The sequence below is a fragment of the Balaenoptera borealis genome, assembly GCF_965194805.1.
Source record: "Balaenoptera borealis genome assembly, chromosome: X".
NCBI classification, from domain to species: domain Eukaryota; kingdom Metazoa; phylum Chordata; class Mammalia; order Artiodactyla; family Balaenopteridae; genus Balaenoptera; species Balaenoptera borealis.
In genome coordinates, this window is record NC_138881.1 from 89,404,655 (window position 1) to 89,424,308 (window position 19,654).

General features: G+C 38.4%; 1 protein-coding gene across 3 annotated transcripts in view; it reads left to right on the forward strand.

The window, feature by feature from the left end:
* IL1RAPL2 (interleukin 1 receptor accessory protein like 2) overlaps window positions 1-19,654 on the forward strand; it is a 1,121,335-nt gene that overhangs the window by 615,262 nt on the left and 486,419 nt on the right. For all 3 annotated transcript variants that reach the window (XM_082377189.1, XM_082377191.1, XM_082377190.1), the window contains one exon: window positions 9,378-9,531. In XM_082377189.1, coding sequence (XP_082233315.1) covers window positions 9,378-9,531 — 154 coding nt within the window. The remainder of the gene's footprint in view (window positions 1-9,377; window positions 9,532-19,654) is intronic.

A 19,654-nucleotide genomic window follows, 5' to 3' on the forward strand; every position in this document is an offset into this window, starting at 1 on the left:
AGTTGTTAACCTTATGGGCATTCCCTTGTATGTTATTTGTTGCTTTTCCCTTGTTGCTTTTAATATTTTCTCTTTGTCTTTAAGTTTTGTCAATTTGATTAAAATGTGTCTTGGCATGTTCCTCCTTGGGTTTATCCTGTATCGGACTCTCTGTGCTTCCTGGACTTGAGTGTTTCCTTACCCATGTTAAGGAAGTTTTCGGCTACTATCTCTTCAAATGTTTTCTCAGGCAGGTTCTCTCTCTTCTCCTTCTGGGACCCCTATAATGTGAATGTTGGTGCATTTGAAGTTATTCCAGAAGTCTCTTAGACTGTCCTCATTTCTTTCCACTCTTTTTTCTTTATTCTGTTTCGTGACAATTATTTCCACCAGTCTGTCTTCCAGCTCACTTATTCCTTCTTCTGCCTCATTTATTCTGCTATTGATTCCTTCTAGTGTATTTTTCATTTCAGTTATTGTATTGTTCATCTATGTTCTTTAAATCTTCTGGTTCTTTGTTAAACATTTCTTTTATTTTCTCAGTCTGTTCCTCCATTCTTTTTCTGAGATCTTGGATCATCTTTGCTATCATTATTCTGAATTCCTTTTCAGGCAGATTGCCTATCTCCACTTCACTTAGTTGTTCTTCTGGGCTTTTATCTTGTTCCTGCATCTGGAACATATTTCTCTGCCATTCCATTTTGTCTAACTTTCTGTATTTGTGGTCTCTGTTCTGCAGGCTGCAGGATTGTAGTTCTTCCTGCTTCTGGTGTCTGCCCCCTGGTGGGTGAGGTTGGTCCAAGGTTTTGTGCAGGCTTCCTGGTGGGAAGGACTGGTGCCTGCCCACTGGTGGGTGGTGCTGGGTCTTGTCCCTCTGATGGGCAGGGCTGTGTCAAGGGGTGTGTCTAGAGATGGCAGTGGGTTCAGGACAACTTTAGGCAACCTGTCTGTTGATGGGTGGGCCTGTGTTCCCACCCTGTTGGTTGTTTGGCCTGAGGTGTCCCAGCACTGGAGCCTTCAGGCTGTTGGGTGGGGCCAGGTCTCAGTGCCAAAATGGTGACCACCAGGGGAGCTCACTCTGAGGAAAATTGCATGGGGTCTCTGCCACCAGTGTCCTTGCCCCTGCAGTGGGCCACAGCTGACCCTCGCCTCCCCAGGAGAGCCTCCAAGACCCACAGGTAAGTCTGGCCCAGGCTTCTATGGAGTCACTGTTTTGCCCAGGGTCCCAGTGCACATGAAACCTTGTGTGTGCCCTCGAAGAGTGGAGTCTCTGTTTCCCTCCATCCTGTGGATCTCCTGAACACAAGCCCACTGGTCTTCAAAGCCAAATGCTCTGGGGGCTCCTCCTCCTGATGCCAGACCCCCAGGCTGGGGAACCTGACATGGGGCTCAGAACTCTCACTCCTATGGGTGAACATCTGTGATATAATTATTTTCCAGTTTGTGGGTCACCCACTCGGTGGTTATAGGATTTGATTATATCATGAAAGTGCCCCTCCTACCGTCCTGTGGCTTCTTATTTGTCTTTGGATGTAGAATATCTTTTTTGGTAGGTTCCAGTCTTTTTTGTCAATGGTTGTTCAGCAATAAGTTGTGATTTTGGTGTTTTCATGAGAGGAGGTGAGCTCAAGTCTTTCAAATCCGCCATCTTGTCTCTCAGAAAATCCTGACAATTTTCTTAAAGAGGGAAAAAGAAGGTCATTGAAGACCTTGTAATACCACAGCCCAAATGACCAACACATTTTGGCTAAAAAATGGTTTGGCAAAATGCTTGGGGTTTTTGAATCCCTTTTGAAACTGTAATGATATTAATATGTGCCTTATTTTGTAACCATAAAATTATATTCCATCCTGAGAATCTTAATCTATTTAACTAGAATTTTCAAAGATACTTTTATCCAGAAGGAATGAGCTAGGAATCCCATGAAGGCTTCAATTTTGTGTGCCCTAAAACCACAGTCAGTGACACAAGATTTAAGACCCGTTTATCCTTGTTTTTATTTTTAGGTATGGCATTAGAAATGTGACAATGGTTATTTATTATTTGCAAATTATAAAGAAGATGGGTTGCTATTTGAGGAATGGGTATTTAATATGTGTAAGAAGCACTGGTCTTTGAGTCTGGGCACCTGGATTCTGGTCACCATTACACCATTAATGTGGATGAGTAATTGGATGACACTGGGCCTCTATTTTCCCACATATAAAATAGGTATAACAATGTGTGCCATATATATCAGACATGTTATAAACATCTAATGACTAAAGTCCTTGATATTTGCTGCTACTATAGAAAGGAAAAAGTTACATAGGAGGCTAGAAGCAAAGTTACCTAGGACATCTCAAACTCCAATTGGGAATTTAAGATTGAGGGTTTTTTAAGTCCTGTTATTCTGTATAATCTACAAACATAAAATACATCCCTTGTACTTGTATAATTTGATGTGTTTTGGCAAATATATACACCACAAACAAGATACAGAACATTTTCATCATTCCAATTTTCTCCATGTCCTTTTGTATTCAGTCCCTTCCTCCCAGCCCCAGTCCTTGCTAAAAAGATATCTGTTTTCTATTCCTATGGTTTTGTATTTTCCAGAATGTCATATAAATGGAATAAAATGATATGTAGCCTTTTGTGCCTGTCTTTGCTCACTTAGCATAATGCATTTGAGATTTGTCAATGTTGTGATATATATCAATAGTTCATTCCTTTTATTGCCGAATAATAGTCCAATATTCCACTGTAGAGATGTACCACTGTTTAACCATTCACCCATTGATGACCATTTGCTGCTGGGTTTTGGTGATTAGGAATAAAGATCTTATAAGGTTGAGTTTTGACTGTCCAATTTCTGGATTTATCAAAATGATATGTTTTTGTCAACTTCTATAATTTTGATGTGTTTGTTTTTCTCAAATTTAACAGGAGTTTGCTATTGATCTTTCCTAAATTGTTATAAGAATCCAGACTTGAAAGGGTCTTCCTGTGTATCCTTAATGGCATTAATGACATTCGAGGGATAAAAACAGATCAAAGTAAATTAAAGCCTTTTAAGCAATGTCTCTTTTTATAATCTGACTACCTTCTATATATCCATTAAAATGATCTTTTAGAAATGCACATCTGATCATAGTGTGCCACTATTTAAAGCACTCCAGTTATTCTATAAAAACTTTTAGTTAGTAGTTCCTTTTTGTTGAGTATTTACAGGGCCTGACTGTGCCACACATGTTCATTAATTAAATAATTCAATTCTTAGAACAGTCTTATGAGATAGGTTATATAGTGACAGAGCTGAGATTTGAAACCTGACAATGTGCAAATATCTTAGAATGGAATTTAAGGCTTTTAGTATCTGGCCTCAGCCTACTCATTGCCACTCTCAAGAGAGCAAAACTATTCATATTTTTTTGTCCACTCCATGGTTTTTCACATCTGAGTTCTACACATGTTATTCCCTCTCTCCTGTATGTCCTGCTTGCCTGCCTAACTTTTATATATTGTTCAAAACTCAGCTCATTTGCTTATAGTAACCTACCTGTACACCAAACCTCTCTGTCTTACCTAGTCTGGTATGATCTAGTCTGGTAATCCTGGATGAGCCAGCATTAGAATGACTTCAAATATTTATTCTGTTCCTTTCTCACTTTCTTCTCCTTCTGGTAATCCCATTACATTTATGTTACATCTTTTGTACTCCTCTCACAGTTCTTGGACATTCTGTTCAATTTTTTTTCATTCTTTTTCCTCTTTGTTTTTTAGTTTGGGAGGTTTCTATTGGTATACCTTCAAGCTCACTAATTCTTTCCTCAGCCATGTCCAGTCTATGAATGTGCCTATCAAAGACATTCTTTATTTCTGTTACAGTGTTTTGATTTCTAGCATTTCCCTTTTGATTCTAAGAGTTTCCATCTCTCTTCTGTTCTTACATATTGTCCACTATTTCTATTAGTGTCATTAACATATTAATCATACTTATTTTAAATTCCCAGACTAGTAAATCCAAAATTTCTGCCCTATCTTAGTCTGGTTCTGATGCTTCCTCTTTCTCTTTGAACAGTGTGTTTTTTTCTGTCTTTTAGTATGCCTTGTAAATATTTTTAAAAATCCAGACGTGATGTACTTGGTAAAAGGAACTGAAGTAAATAGGCCTTTACTGTGAGGTTTTTTTAATGCTTATCTGGCTAAGAGTTAGGCTGTTTTTACTACTTGCTGTAGGTGTTAGAAGCTAAAAGTCTCTCTGGTGTCCTTATTTTTTACTTCCCTGTTATCCTTCTATTTTTCTAGAGACATATTCTTAAATAAGGTCTGTGTTGTGTATTTCTTTCAACTGTAATATCGTGTTATTATACAGGAGCCCTATTGATGTACTGGTAAGGTGTTGGGCAAGGGAAAGCATTCTATAATCCTGTGATTAGATTCAGTCTTTTGGTGAGCCTAGTCCCTGGCCTGTGACCATCATATGTGCTTCTCGGCTTCCTGTAAGACAGGAAAGATAGAGAGGACTGGAGCTGGCTATTTCTTCCCCCACTTCAAAGGCTAGAGGAGGCTGGGGTTGTATATTTCCTGTACCCCACGTCCTTTATGGGCAGGCTCTTTGGGTATGTTTCAAAATGGTTTACTTTCCCCATCCTTTGCCAGAAGCAGGATTTTTCTCTGATCTTCAGCCTGAGAAGAACCTGGTGGGACTCGTGGAGGTAAAACTTACAAAAGTGTGGGCCGCCCTCCAAGACTGGGCCCTCAGGGATATTTTATTTCTCAAGCTAGTTCACACTTAGTTTCCAGAAATTAGTCAATTATCCTTTAAGTGTTCCTACCAGTTGGCTCCTGAGGCTGCTTCTGCTCCCAGTAAACTGTGATTCTCTGTATCTACCTGTCTCTCCAGTTTCTGGGACAGTGGCTTTTACTGTGACTTCAATTACCTGATGGAAATAAAAGTAGTTATTGAGTTTCAGTTTATTCAGCTTTTTTCTTGTTGTTAGGATGGTAGTAACAACTTCCAAGTCCTTTATGTTTCAGATAAGAAACAGTAAATCAACCCCTTCATTTGAATGGTAACTTTGGATTGTCTTTTGGATTGTTTCCAGACTCCTATAGAAATATGAGTCACATTAACTCCTAATAGTTATTAACATATCAAGATAGTTGTGTATGTAATTTGAAAGCTGGATACTGAGGGTAATGACAATAATAGAATAATAGTTAATATTTATTAATTATTATGAGTGGTTTTAGCATGTGGTGCTCTATATTACAGAGGATTTATATGTATTACCTCATTTAATCCTAATAATTACCCCTATTTGGTATATATTATGATTATCACCAACTTTTTAAAAATAGGTGAAGCAACTGAGGCTTAGATTGGTTAAGTAGCATGCTCAAGAACATATAACTTGGGATTTCATCCCAAGTATTTGAATGTGGGATTTATACTCAACCACTGTGGGGGTACCAAATTCAACATTAGGACTGTGAAGATAGAAAGTTAGAGGAAACGAACTAGGGAGGGGAAGGACTCCCTGCAGTGGGTTATCCTAGGCATTTGGAGTGGAAGTACAAGATTGATACCCAATTCACAATTGTGCTCCTATCTCTTCCATCTTTAAAGTGAAGAAAGTTCAGGTTTCCTACAAATTGTTAGGCAGAGCCTAGATGCTCTGTGGAATAGTCCAGTCTCCAGGGGAAAGGAGAGAAGTTTGGTGTGAGGGAATGAGTGTTAGGTATTTGAAGAGGACCAGAGGTTATGTGATTGCCTTATGGTTGCACAGCTGCTTTGTGTCTGAACTTCAGAATCAGAATAAATATTTAAATGAATCTTCCTCGTGTTCTTGCTGTGAGAAATGAGTCATGTGCTCTGAATAGCACTGAAGTAACCATGACTAACAAATCAAACTGATTGAAATACACCTGTGGTTGTGATGATGCTATCTCAGAAGTAGACTGTGAATGTAGTGGTGAATATTTCAGGGTGGGAACTCCAAGATCCAAATATGGCTGGCAGCTTCAAGGGGCTTGGTCAACAGATGTTTCTGTTGAACATCCTAGGCTCCCAACCTAGCAACTGCTGGCAAATAACATCTTCCACTCAGGAAGGCTGGGAAGAAGGGAAGGAAGCTGGAATTTAAAGGCTGATGTGATTTTGACCGAGCAAGGATGTCCTACAGCAAACTGTCCTGTGAGAGGACAGCTGGACCATGAACTGAAGCTGTTTGTTAAACTTAAGTAAAACTGGTCCTCAGCGAAAACTTCCAGTTGATTAAGTTCAATGTAATGGTCTCAGAGGCATTAAATAATAGAGGCATTACACACTGAGGACAATATTAGGGGCCTGTTCCCATTCGAGGTTCTGGTAGTTTGTCCTTGCCTCAGATAAACAACCATCTTGAGACTTGACCTATGTGCTGCAAACTTTGTTGCCCACCAGGCTGTCAGAACTAAACTAAACAGGTCTGGAGGGAGTGAAGTATGGTAATGTTGTCTGTCCAATAAGAAAGAGATGATGGGAAGACTGGAGGCAGGAGAGAAGCAGTGACAGTAGTAAGCTTAGCAGCCAGCAGCTTAAGGCAGAGATGCTGCAAATAATGGAGTCAAAAACCTGGAAGACTTCTGAGATTTGATATAGGCACCCAGACGTGGGCAGGATAGCCAATGAGGTAACTTCGTGAAGGATGGGTTGGTGGGGGCAGGATATCATCTACAAGGTTCTTCTGAACAAAATATAGTTTCTCTACCCACCTGCTAGGATTAGTGTTGGAGTGGCCTCTTAGGAGCTATACATTTTCAGTGGGTTAAAGTATTATGTTGCTGGGGGATGGTTAACCAATTAGTGAAGATTTGTTTTTATCTGATTAGTCCATTAGCACCAAGTTTCACCAAGCAGAATCAGACGTTTGGAGGAGATATAATCCAGGATTGTGAAAGTTTAGGGATGAAAAGCATTCTCTGTGTTGGATGACCACTAAATATAGTGCTGCCCAACAAGAGTGTAATGAATAAACTCTGCAAGGCTCTGGATTCTGGCTGCTCATATGGTAGTGTATAGTATCCCCATATGCAGAGTAAAAAACTGAGACCTAAAGAAGTTAGGCAAATTTTCCCAAGATCACAGAACTTGGGTGAACCCCAGATTTTGACCTAGAGCTGTCTTGCTCTGAAGCTAGTTTGCCTTTTCATCTATATTACATTGTTCCAGAAGGATGGAGGTGACCTGAAGATAACATTTTCCTATAACACAGTTAAAAACAAAAACTCTATTGGGTACAAGGAATCCTTTATAAGGCTAGATGACAACTTGAAAAGCACTTGGGACTATCTGTATCTATCCCAAAGAACATGTGAAGATTCCAGGCTGTTCTTCATCAGGAGTTATTTTGTAATTCCTGTACACTCTTTAGATTTTACTTCCTAGGGAAAAAAAACAAAGCAGTGTGCAGAGAAAATGAAAATGGTCAGAGCTAATTGCATATGGACTTTCCCCCCCAAAATGATATTAGAAAACGATGCCATTTGTCTTTGAATGAAGTGAGTGTGTGGGCTCATTTGCCTGCCCCCACCACTGCTATGTGAAAGTGAAGCAGCTCAGTTTTCATTTTCCTTTCCTCTCAAAATGCCCAGAGGGACCATATTTTTGTTTAATGACCTTCAGAATGATTCTTTAGAAATCTGAGGCTATCAGAGTTGGAAGCAATGCGAAAATAATTGTGGATTATTATTGTATGACGATAGTGGCAGCTGGGCTATTTTTTTCTTTCTGTTCAGTCTTTCTTTTTCATTTTCCCAGAAACCTTATATCCCAAGGTTTAACTCAGAAGCAAATCTCATATAGGTGATAAACCTTGCCAGACATGGTATGTAATAGAATTTCAGACAGACCCTTAAGTGTTCTTTGGAAAGACCCTAGGGAGTGAAGCAGCTTTATATCTAGATGCCCTAGACAGTATTACTTTTATTTACTCTCTGACAATGTGTGTGGGTAGTTGTATTGGACATAAAGCAAGCATATCTCTTAAATATTATACCTGTGAACTTAAGTGTCAGTTTTTGTGTTTTGTTGTCAAAACTTCTGCTACCATAACAGAAGAAATTTTGTTACAGTAAAATCTAATAAATGGGTACTCACTCTTCCAAATCATTTTACGACATGTGCGCACACACACATGCACACACTCAAGCATGCAGAGCTGGGGATTGAGAGTCAGCACCGATTTTACTTTTACGTGAATATTTAGGATGTGTGTGCAGAGGGTGGGAGTAAGGGTGGGGAGAAGGAGAGGTAGAAGAGATGTTGTATATACCATGGGGAAAGTGGAAACTGCCCTCAATTATTATTCAGGTCAACTGCCTCATGATCAATTTTTTAATTCCTTAACTGAAAGATCCAGAATTTAAATGATAAAATACTTCAGAGCCCCCTCACACCTATCCCCCACAGCTTCACTGATGTTTGCACAGCTTTTGGCCACCACTTTCTTTGAACACTTGAGATAAGTGGTAGACAAACTGGAGCAATATGTAAAAAGTAGTCTGAGAAAATTCCCAAAAGACAAAGCCACTTGGCTGAATATTCTTACATACTCTGCTATTGTTGTATCTCTGTCGGTCGACGGAAAAGCGTTAACCATTCCTTTCTAGTAAAGTCCAATTCCAGTAGCAACACATTCTTACCAGATGAGTAAAAGAATTGACCTCAAAACCCAAATCTTATTATCTGGTCACAGATCACTGAACTCAGAAAATAAGTGGATAATTTCCCCATTACCTTACTACAACAAAGTGTGTCCTCATTTTACCTAGCTATGTTTCTAGAGAATTCCTCAAGCCTCATTTTCTTGATCCCCTTCCCCCCTCAACCTCCCCACAATAGATCTCTTGACTATGAGGAGAGAGACTCTTGAATATTATTATTAGTTTTTACTATAAAAATTAATTAAACCATTGCCAGTGTAAAAGCCAACTAGAATTTTAAAATAATGCCTAAGACTCCCTTGTTTATATTATGTTGCTAAGTGAACACTATCCTCTTAGAACTCTTAGGACATATTCCTGTCATATAGAAAGAGCCAGGGCATTAAAATGCTATTTAGTGACTGCTCTACCTCTTTTGCATTTGGGGATCTTGTATGCTTTTCTGTTTTTGCAGAATGTCTCTAAGGACTTTCTGCTCTTGGGATCAGACCTTTAAAGTGGTTCTTAGGGTGATAGTTGTGATGTTTCAATTGGATACAGTAAGATGCATTTGTGATGTTTTCTGGTCATTGACTTAACTCTTTATCTACATATTTTGAAAACTAAAGAGAAGAGTGCAAAAAAGTGAAAGTACTAACTTGCCAGTACTAAGACTTAGTGATGTGAATTTTTATTTTTTGCTTACTTGAAAATATTTTCTCTGCAGGAATGCAAACCAAAAATGTGGAGAAGCATCATAATACAGAAAGGAAATGCCCTTCTAATCCAGGAAGTTCAAGAAGAAGATGGAGGAAATTACACTTGTGAGCTTAAGTATGAAGGAAAACTTGTAAGAAGAACAACTGAATTGAAAGTTACAGGTAAGCATTGGTTTTACCAAATCATGGCAAATGAGATTTTAAGTATAATTTGGTACAGGAAGAAAAAGTTTCCAAACAAAGAGTAAACTAGCTGTGAATTTAGAATTAGCTACAAATAAAATAGTTGTGAAGCTCACTATTAATAAGTTGTACTGATAAGCTAGCTATATGTGGAATATGGACAATTAATTTAGGGAACATGGTACCAGTTACTGCATATCTGTTCTCTGCTTTTATGAAAGGTTCTTAACTCTTCAGGGTATCATTGATTGTTACTAAGCGTCTCAGAAAAGATATGCTGGAACCACTTTAGAATGTTGACTTAACCCATATGTGGAGTCTTCTTGCAGGAGAAGGCTGCCTCAGAATGAGGTTCTGTTGGGCTTTTGTAATGAAATCTTCTTGGACTGCATCCAAAATATCATTTATATAGAATTGCTCATAAATGAGTGATGTTATTGTGAGGTTCTAGTGATTCTTAAATAGAGCAACTCCAAATGAATAGCATGCACATATGTTTTACATCAGAAGTACAAGCAAATTGTAAATTAGTAATTCTACTCACAATGGAAGAGAAAGACTCAGAATATTCTTACCTGGTGGAGAATGTTAGTAAGTAATTTTCAGCAAAATAGGACAGACCCTAATGACATAAAATTATCCCTGACAATGGGTGTGATGGACCTTAAGAAACTGTGTGACAAAAGGTCCACCTACTATTGTGCCTGAGCAAATCTTGACTAATTTTATTCTTCTTATATATGTTTCAGATGTATGTGTGTGTGTATAAGTAAACACACACATTTTTGTATTGTGGGTAAAATCTGAGCCATGGTAAAATTTGACATTATCCAGACAAGTGTAATATTTATTGCACTTATTAACTTGAGCATTACCTGTTTAACCATCTAATGTTGACATCAACTAGTTGTTTAGTTACAACATACTCTCATTAATGTTAGGAATATGGATTTTCTTCTATATTGTTTTTGTTTATGGCTAGCTGACCTTTTGGAATAGTGTTAAAATCAGTCTACTAATAATGATACTTGCTTAGTAAGTTCATTTCTATAACATATATTTGATTTAGTTTTTGATTCCTGAGAGTCAACTAGTTTCTTTTTTCATCTTTTTCTAAATTCTAAATATTAACAAAAGGAGTAAAAATAAAAATCAATATATACACTTTAAAATTAATTAAAAATTAATATATATACTTTAGTTCATTCTCTATTCTGATACATGACAGTTCTACTTCTTAGTCTGAATTGTAAAGTACCTTCTGTGATGGTTTGAATTATTATTTTGATTAGAATTGTGCGTTGCTTCTCCATGAGCTTTCAAAATAACTACCATATTGGGCCAATCCAAATAGCAAAGATCTGCTTTTGTTTAATTCCTGATTCCCTTAGTATGAACTAGACTTCCTGCCGCATTCAAGCAGAAGAGTCAATCATAGGCAGTTATACATCATTAATAAGTGGCCTGACCATGCACAAATCCTTGCAGCATCATCACTTTGACCACAGTCACACAATTCTTATCTGATGCTTTCAGAACACTTCCATTTGGAGGTCATTTAGTAAAGTTTGTAACATTATAGTGTTTAGCTTATATTTTAAGTTGGACCAGAATAAAGTAAATACCAAACCTCTTTTATGCTTCCATCTGTTGGGTTATGGTGACAACACATTTGTTTCTTTAGTTTGTTTTTAGATTCTGGAGCTTATTTTGCGTGTCTTATAAGGCATTAATTCACTTGCCCTAAACTTTAAGAAGAGTTGAACTGGGGATTTAAAATTTCACCTGAACTCTACCTCTCAGAGTTTCTCAAAATTTAATGTGCATCAGAATCACATGGAAGAACCCAGGTATGGTAAAGATGAGGCTCCTTAAATATAGATTCCCATCTCTCTCCTCCAGATTCTAATTTAGTACATCAGTAAGACAGGGAATTTATCTTTTTGTCCTGGGGAATCTCTTGCATGCCTTTCAAGGATCATGCTTTGAGAAATACTAGCTGAGAAAATGGTGCCAAAGAAGTCAGTCACAGGTATGATTCCCTTGTGAGCATGTTAGTTCACACATACACACACACACCAAAATTAATTTTCATAGGTCCCAAATTGTTTCACCTAAGCTCCTAAGAGCTGTCATGAAAATACAGAGTTTTGGTCACTAAGGGAAATCTATCAAGGGAGGGTGAGGATAAAACCTCAGCCACTGAAACAGTAATTTATTCATTTGCTATTTAAATAAAAATACACTGAATATGTATTACATACTAGAAAAAATAATTCAAACTTATCCTTGAGTCATTGTTCATATAAGAAGATATCAAGTTTATTTATTCACAGAGTTCAAATGTTATACTTGATGTAGAGACAAAATGGCTTCTCAGTATGGAAGTTCAAGAGGTTGCTCTGTGAAGATTTATTTTTATTTGCAATATTGTCTAAGCTATATTATTCCTTGTTTCCTTGATTAAAGAGCAATTACTCAGCCATAAAAAGGAACGAAATTGAGTTATTTGTAGTGAGGTGGACGGACCTAGAGACTGTCATACAGAGTGAAGTAAGTCAGAAAGAGAAAAACAAATACCATATGCTAACACATATATATGGAATCTAAAAAAAAAAAAAAAAAAGGTCATGAAGAACCTAGGGGCAAGATGGGAATAAAGATGCAGACTTACTAGAGAATGGACTTGAGGATACGGGGAGGGGGAAGAGTAAACTGGGACAATGTGAGAGTGGCATGGACATATATACACTACCAAACGTAAAATAGATAGCTACTGGGAAGCAGCTGCATAGCACAGGGAGACCAGCTGAGTGCTGTGTGACCACCTAGAAGGGTGGGATAGGGAGGGTGGGAGGGAGGGAGATGCAAGAGGGAAGAGATATGGGGACATATGTATATGTATAACTGATTCACTTTGTTATAAAGCAGAAACTAACACACCATTGTAAAGCAATTATACTCTAATAAAGATGTTAAAAAAAAAGAGCAATTAACAGATTGTCCTTTTATATTTCAAAATATAAGGCTGGGATTATTTAAAGGGTAACCCACTCATACTTGTTTTGAGTTTAGCAACATGCAGGCATGGGCTAGGAATATTAATACAAAAATCATAGGATTGGTTAATTACAAAATCATGTAGGTAGAGGTTTTTAACATTGTGTATTGCAAGTATGCAAGTTTTAAAAGATTATTCAAATCTTAAAAGATTATTTTCTCACTGTTCTTTTAAATTTATAAATCAGAAATATTTCTTCAGTGAAACAAGTGCTCTCTTAAAGTGTATCGGTACTACTTGCTTTAAATAGATCGGTTGTAAAAAGATCCAGTTATTCAAAACTGATTAATTAGAAGGTAATCTTTGGCTTTATGAAATTATTTTTTCAATATAAAATAATTTGTCATGAGATTTCTTTAAATAGCCAGCTGCATTTAAGTAGGATTTGAAATGCAACTTTTCTGGAATCATTTTAATATTTAAATCATAGCAGACCTGTGTAATGTTATTGTAGACATTTCTTTTTTATACTTTTGGAGGCTGCAGATAAATAGGGAGTGGTTTAACAACATATAGACATGTACAATAGGGTATTTAGGTCATTTGTCAAAGATACCAACAACTAACAGTTGTATTTCCCACAGCATATTTCAGGTGGCTATTTGTTATTTTAAAGATATTTTTTTTCCTTTATTCTCACATTGAATTTTGTGTAGAAGCCTAGTCAAAGTGATAAGGAGAGAAGGGAAGGTTGACTACATGAGAATGTAGAACAGGTGATAATAGAAGAAGGAGAAGAGGAGTGGGAGAGGGTTGATAAGATAATGGAATAGGGTCTCCTATTATAATAGAGGAGAATGTCTGCCTTGAGAAGGTCAATGACAGACATAAATTATAGGGGTTCCCAAAAATGAACCCAAGCAGGAAGCCAATACTAATTATACTTTATTTAGAAGATAATTCACCCTTCACCTAACAAATCATTCATAAATACATGATTTTATGCCTTTTCAGAAAAGCATATTGACTATTTAGAAAAAACCACTAACCTGTTCTCTGGTGAATATGCAAATAATACCCCTACTCCTGATTATCTTAGATAGCTCTAGAGTTTGTGACTTGAGACTCTTCACTTATTAGGGATGAGAGATTTCTTAATCCATTGGTGTCTGAATGTCATGGCTAGAAAGAGAGATTTATTCTATGGATAGGTTGCAAAGATTTGCTGCTGGATTACTATAATAGCAGCAAATCAATCTGGTCATGCAAAGCTTGATTAAATTGCAAACTGGAAGCTGGAATCAGTCTTTGGTGAAGATGTTCAAATGCATGGCTTCAGTAAGTGCTTTTAATTTCACTTTGCAAAGTTAAAACTAACTGTAGTGCATTGTTGAAGGTGTCACTTAGACTGTATAGCTGTACTCCTTACTTTGGTGTGGAGAATGGCATCTGTTTACACACCGAGGAAGCAATTTCCCATCGGATTTGAAAACGGGCTTTTCCTGGCCCTGGCTCTTTGTTCTTTCATGCCTCTATGGTTAATCCTGAGACACTGGGGTGAGAGTTTAAGAAAGTTTCTTAAACCTTAAGAGTTTCTTTCATGCCTCTACGGTTAATCCTGAGACACTGGGGTGAGAGTTTAAGAAAGTTTCTTAAACCTTAAGAGTTTCTTAAGGTTTAAGAAAAACAGTGGAATTTAAAGATATGGTGGAGAGTTGGGGGAATAAAAAGAAGTGGAGATTCTGACTGAGTGATAATAATGCAACAGGAGAAGTGATCTCTAAGCCAACAACTAAGTTATCATAATAGGGGCCCCCTGAGAGCTAATGTCTATTGACAGCTTACTGTGAAGGAGACATTGTGCTTAGTGTATTTCATTCATTTTCTCATTTATTCCTCACAACAACCATATGAGAGTGGATACTATTATTGTCCTCATTTTATAGAAGAAACTAAAACTTAGAGAGGCTATGTTCCAAGGTCACATACTTTGTAATTGGCCAAGCACAAATATGAATCTAGGTCTTTCTGACTCTCAAATATAACTTTTCAACCATCACCAAGCACAAACCATACAATTTCACCCATATTATGTACATTGAAAAAGATGCCAAAATATTGATCACAGTGTACATCACCCCACTATAATGGCCTTTTTGGACATTAACTATTTGGTCTTCAATTTGAAGTCCCTGCTGGAGTTTAGAAAACCCTAAAAAGAATGCACTTGACAATTTGGAGCCTAGTCCTTAGCTCTCAGTGAGCACCTTAGATGAGATTAGTAGTAATGGGACACATAATTAAATCTGAGCTTAGGACAGTCCCAGGAGAGAAACAAGGAACAGTGTGGTGCCAGGAAAAGCAAGAATGTACAGAAGATAGAATTTGCCAGGCTGCATGTTTTGGTGCCATGTGGCCCTATTAATAGAAAATCCGTACTGAGAAAAAAAAATCAATTCCAGTAAGGTTCATTGCAGTTATGGCAACGATTTCAAGTTAGTAGAAGTGAAACAATAGAGAACAGTCTAGTTAAACAACATTGATTCAGTTGGTAAAGACCAATCATCACAAAAATCAGTGTCTACTCTGTGCAACCAGGAGCATAGGATCCAAGTTTCTAATGTGGTTCTTGAAGGAGACAGGTAGAGACAGAATTATGTTCCCTTTGGAACCTGTGAAAATTTAAAATATGTTCATTAGGGCAAATAGTGTTTCCCCAACTGTGTTCTATGGAGCTCCAATTCTAAGAGATGTTAATAGTTACTTTGGGGAGAGAAAAAGGAAAGGAAGAGAGAATGGTGAGAAGTTCTGTGGCAATGTGTTTATCTGCTAAGTCAAAGTTATATAGCTTTCCTTCTTGCAAGGCATTTCAGGGCATCTTAGTGTATATAATATTCTAATATATATTATAATTTTCTGAAAGGAAGATGGGCCATAGTTTAGAACATTTCCTAAACTGTATGGCCACGTAACACTTTTCCCCTGGTTGAGAGTATCTGAAGATGCTGTTTCCACAGAATAAACTGTAAAAAAAAAAACAACAAAAGCTAAGTGAGTAGTCAAGTGGGTCTACTGGCATCCTACTGATGACTGTATCTTTAACGGTTTCAGTAAGATACTTAGCAGGCATTAACTTTATGTTACAATTATAATCTTGTTTTCCATTGTTTATCTTATTTTCTCAACTAGCCTATAAGCTCCTTAAGGACAGGGATTTGTTGACCAATTCTTTTGCATCTCCCCAAGTGCTGAGCATATAGTAAGTACTCAGACATTATGTGTAGCTTGGATTGGTTGGGTGCTTATTTCATTGATGAGTGCTTCAGTTGGGCACAAATAAGACAGCTTGGTATTTGTAGAGAACTTTATAATTTCAAAGCACTTTCACTTCTGACATCTCATTCTGTTTCTCAAAGAACTTTATGGAGTTGGCAAAGATTGTTGTTGTTGTTGTTATCATTATTTGTATTTTGTATTTTTCAGCAGAGTAAATTATGGCTCAGAGTGTTTAAACCATTTGCCCTGGGCTGGGAACTGGTGAATGGCATAGCCAGGACTAGAACCCGTATATGCTGATTCCTAACACAGTACTTTCCTATCCTACCCCCCCGTTACTCTGTCCACAGTCCCTTAATCCTGGGTTCTGGGCCAGATAAAAAGGAGATGCAACCCAAAGAGGACTCCAAAGATGGTGACTACAGAGCTCAGGTCTCCAGAGCTAAGGATCCCTAAATAACCTGTTATTTAAAGTGCTTATTTGCCAATCCACTGTTTTGGCTTTAAGAAGAAATAGCCCTGATTCGATTCCTTCTATAAAAGGAAAAGCATTTACTGCTGATGGCTGAAGCTAGGCCAGTGAAGGGGTAATTCCCTAATCAATGTTCAAAATGCTTCTAGAAGCCAGGCAGGTCATATACCTGAGTGAGTGTGTGAGGCCACAGAGGGGGGCAAGTTGGAGAGTCCTCGCAGTACCAACTCAGCCCTAGCTGATTGCTGTTATATGAAATTAAGGATCCAGTGCTGCTAGGCCCTCTAATTTTTGAAGAGATGCTAGAAGTCTGGATTTTTATGTGGAAATCCCTGGCTTGTTGAGCATTGTGTGGACCGAATAAAACATGCCTGTAGGCTAAATTCCGTTTGAGGGCTGCCTATTTGTGGCCTTTGCCTTAAATAATTTGGTTCAGTAACACTTTTAAACAAGCGACTGGCTGTGTGGCTGGTGCAGACTCTGCTCCACGATTTCCATCTCCAGCAACAAGTGGGGAAAAAAATCTTAAAGTGGTCTGGAGAGCAGTTAATAGACAAACTGAGAACAGCACTCAGAAGCTATCCTAATCACACCATCCAACAGACTGGTCGATCCAAGCAGAGAGTGAAGGGCACAATTTATGGATGTAATACTACAGGAGGGGTATTGACAAATTGATCACCTTCCAGAGAAGAGCGATTTAGATGATGAAACAAGTTGGTCTCAAATGTTACAGATAAATGAAGAGCCCCGGGGATAAAGCACCCGCCTTAGAGTAGCATCGAAGCAGTGCTATGTGAAGCACCGAAGGGGACAAATCATTGGCGTGTGTTCGCTCTCCTTCCTGATCCCTCTCAGCAGCCAGTTGATATGATCTGAATGTCTGTATCCCGATTATCGTATGAGAATATATCTCATTTATACCTTTTCTGTGACTTAATGAGGAAAGACCTCAGCAGTCAATAGTTCTTGGCTACATTAATGGAACTTTCACATGACTGACTGTGCATTTCATAATTGACTGTTCTTTTGCACAGTTGCAGGTGCAGAAATCTTATGACCCAAACCGGCTTGCAGCAGCTCCTTTGCCTTTCCTCCTAGGCCTCCCTTTTTTCCTGGGTCACCCTGGCCTTTCCTACTCTACCCAGCCCACACTGAATGACATCTTTGTCCCTCTCTAGCTCTTTTAAATGTCCTAATGTCATGTCTTCTCTGTAGCCCATCTCCCCAGATCCTTGCTTTCTGGTGGGGCTAATCTAATACCTCAAAGAGATAAAGAATTCATGACTGATAATGGCCAAAATGTTTCCCTTCTAAGCTAGCATATTTGCAATTTAATAGATATTTCAATTCTGTAACTCATAGGCATGACTAATGGTGGGAATTTCTGGCAGCTTTGCAGTGCCTGTGGGGGGCCTTTCCCAGAGTGTCACAATTCATACCCTGCAGGTGGCTGTTTGCTTCCTCTAGAAACAAGGTCAGCTCTACTCATGACCTTGAGGGACAAGGAGGAAAAAAAAAGCCTACTTAGAATTAGTGGGAAGGAGGGCCTTGAATGTCAGTCTAAAGAGTGATTTTTTTCCCTTCCTCTTCTGCCACTCTTATTTTGTCTCTCCTTTCTCCCCCTTATTACCCTCCTTTGCCTCAACCTATGACACAATGCTATCTCTTAACCCTATTAGTGACAGCCAGGGTCAAAGAGATTTCCAGTCTCTGTCCTAGGAAAATTTTTGTGTCGTGTTTCTATGCCCTACAGGGAGATGAACGAACACTATTAAACTGTCCCATCAGCAGAAAGACACTCTTGTTCCTCTGCAAAGTCAGGGACTATGAGAACATTCATTCCTGTGGGAGTCTTTCGCAAGTAGCTGTGCAGGAGACCAGCTTGCTGGGAGGGCTGGGGGTGAGCAAGTTAGAGCACCGTAGCAGCAGGATGTGGCAAACGTGCCCAGTCTAGGCCAGTTCCGCTCCAGTGGCTCTATTCCAGCACCTGAGGTGATCATTGACTCCTTGACTGACTTTTCTGACTTGAGTTAGGGGTGGGGGAAGGAGTTCTTAGGAAGGAATTACATTATGAATCCTAGGTGTATAGGCACCTGAGATCCACGGGCACAGATTTCCCTAGTTCCATTATGTTCATTTGTGAGACTCTCAGCTACCTTGCTCTCTGCTAACCTGAAAGCAGTGGTTTGAGAAGGCTGAGAATATTCTATCAAGCTACCCTTGTAAAGGGATGAAAACTAGAAGCTTAGTATGGTGGGAGATTAGCCATGAACTAGATCCAACACAGTGGAGTAGATGCTCAGAGAATGCCCATTTATTGGGTCAGGTACTGTACTTTACAATCAGTCAAAGTTCACAACGACCTTGGAAGGTTGCCAATATTGTCTTTATTTTATAAGGGAAGAAATGGAGACTCAGGATAAGTTATTTGTCTATGGTCACACGGCTAGCAAGTGGTGGGGATAGGATATGAACCCACCTTGTTCTAAAACCTTGCTCTTAAAGCAACATGCTACAGACTACCTGCATGGCTCTTGCACACAACAGTGCTCCATAAATGCCATTAACTCCTTACCTTCCTGCTTGTTTGCCTACTTCAGGCCTTCATACTCTTCTCTGCCAGGACATATTTGCACTTCTGGACTTCCTCCAGGAAGTCTTCACAGATTAACTTTATTTTACAATCACCTGTTTCTTTCTCCTAAATTCCCCTGGCAATTTTATAAAAGTTTTCACCACAATGACTGATGCTAATTTATAATTAATTATCTTAGACATCTTTGTTTAGGTTTTGTCTCACCAGTTAGATTAATGTTCTCCAAGATTCTTGGTTCCCCATACAAAGGTTTATCTTGACATTTAGACACAAAATACAATTATGGAGCTAGGAGCTGGGCTCAATGTTTCCACAGATATGATCTCATTTAAGTATCAAAAAAATCCTGTGTGGTATTGTCACCTTAGCCCCTCTTTACAGATGCTGAAGTTGAAATTTGGAGATGTTAGGTAATTTCTCTCAGTGTTTTACAACAACTGAACAATGGTGCTAGAATGAAGATTCAGGTGGCTATTGTTTTCTCAAAGCCTGAGCCCCTTCCACTAGTAAATGCTTATAGAACCATGTATTGCTCATAGTACTATGATCTGATTTGACAACAAAAATTTTTCTTATATGTAGATGGTTAAGATACAGATGAGCACACACATACACACACACACAGGAATCTTAGCAAAACAAAGAGTATGATTCTAAGAGAAGACCCTTGGAAAACTCTGAAAACTTGATTTACTCCCTTATGTCCTGATCTAGAACCAGAAAAATCTGATTCAAATCCTTGTAGCTGTGTGAC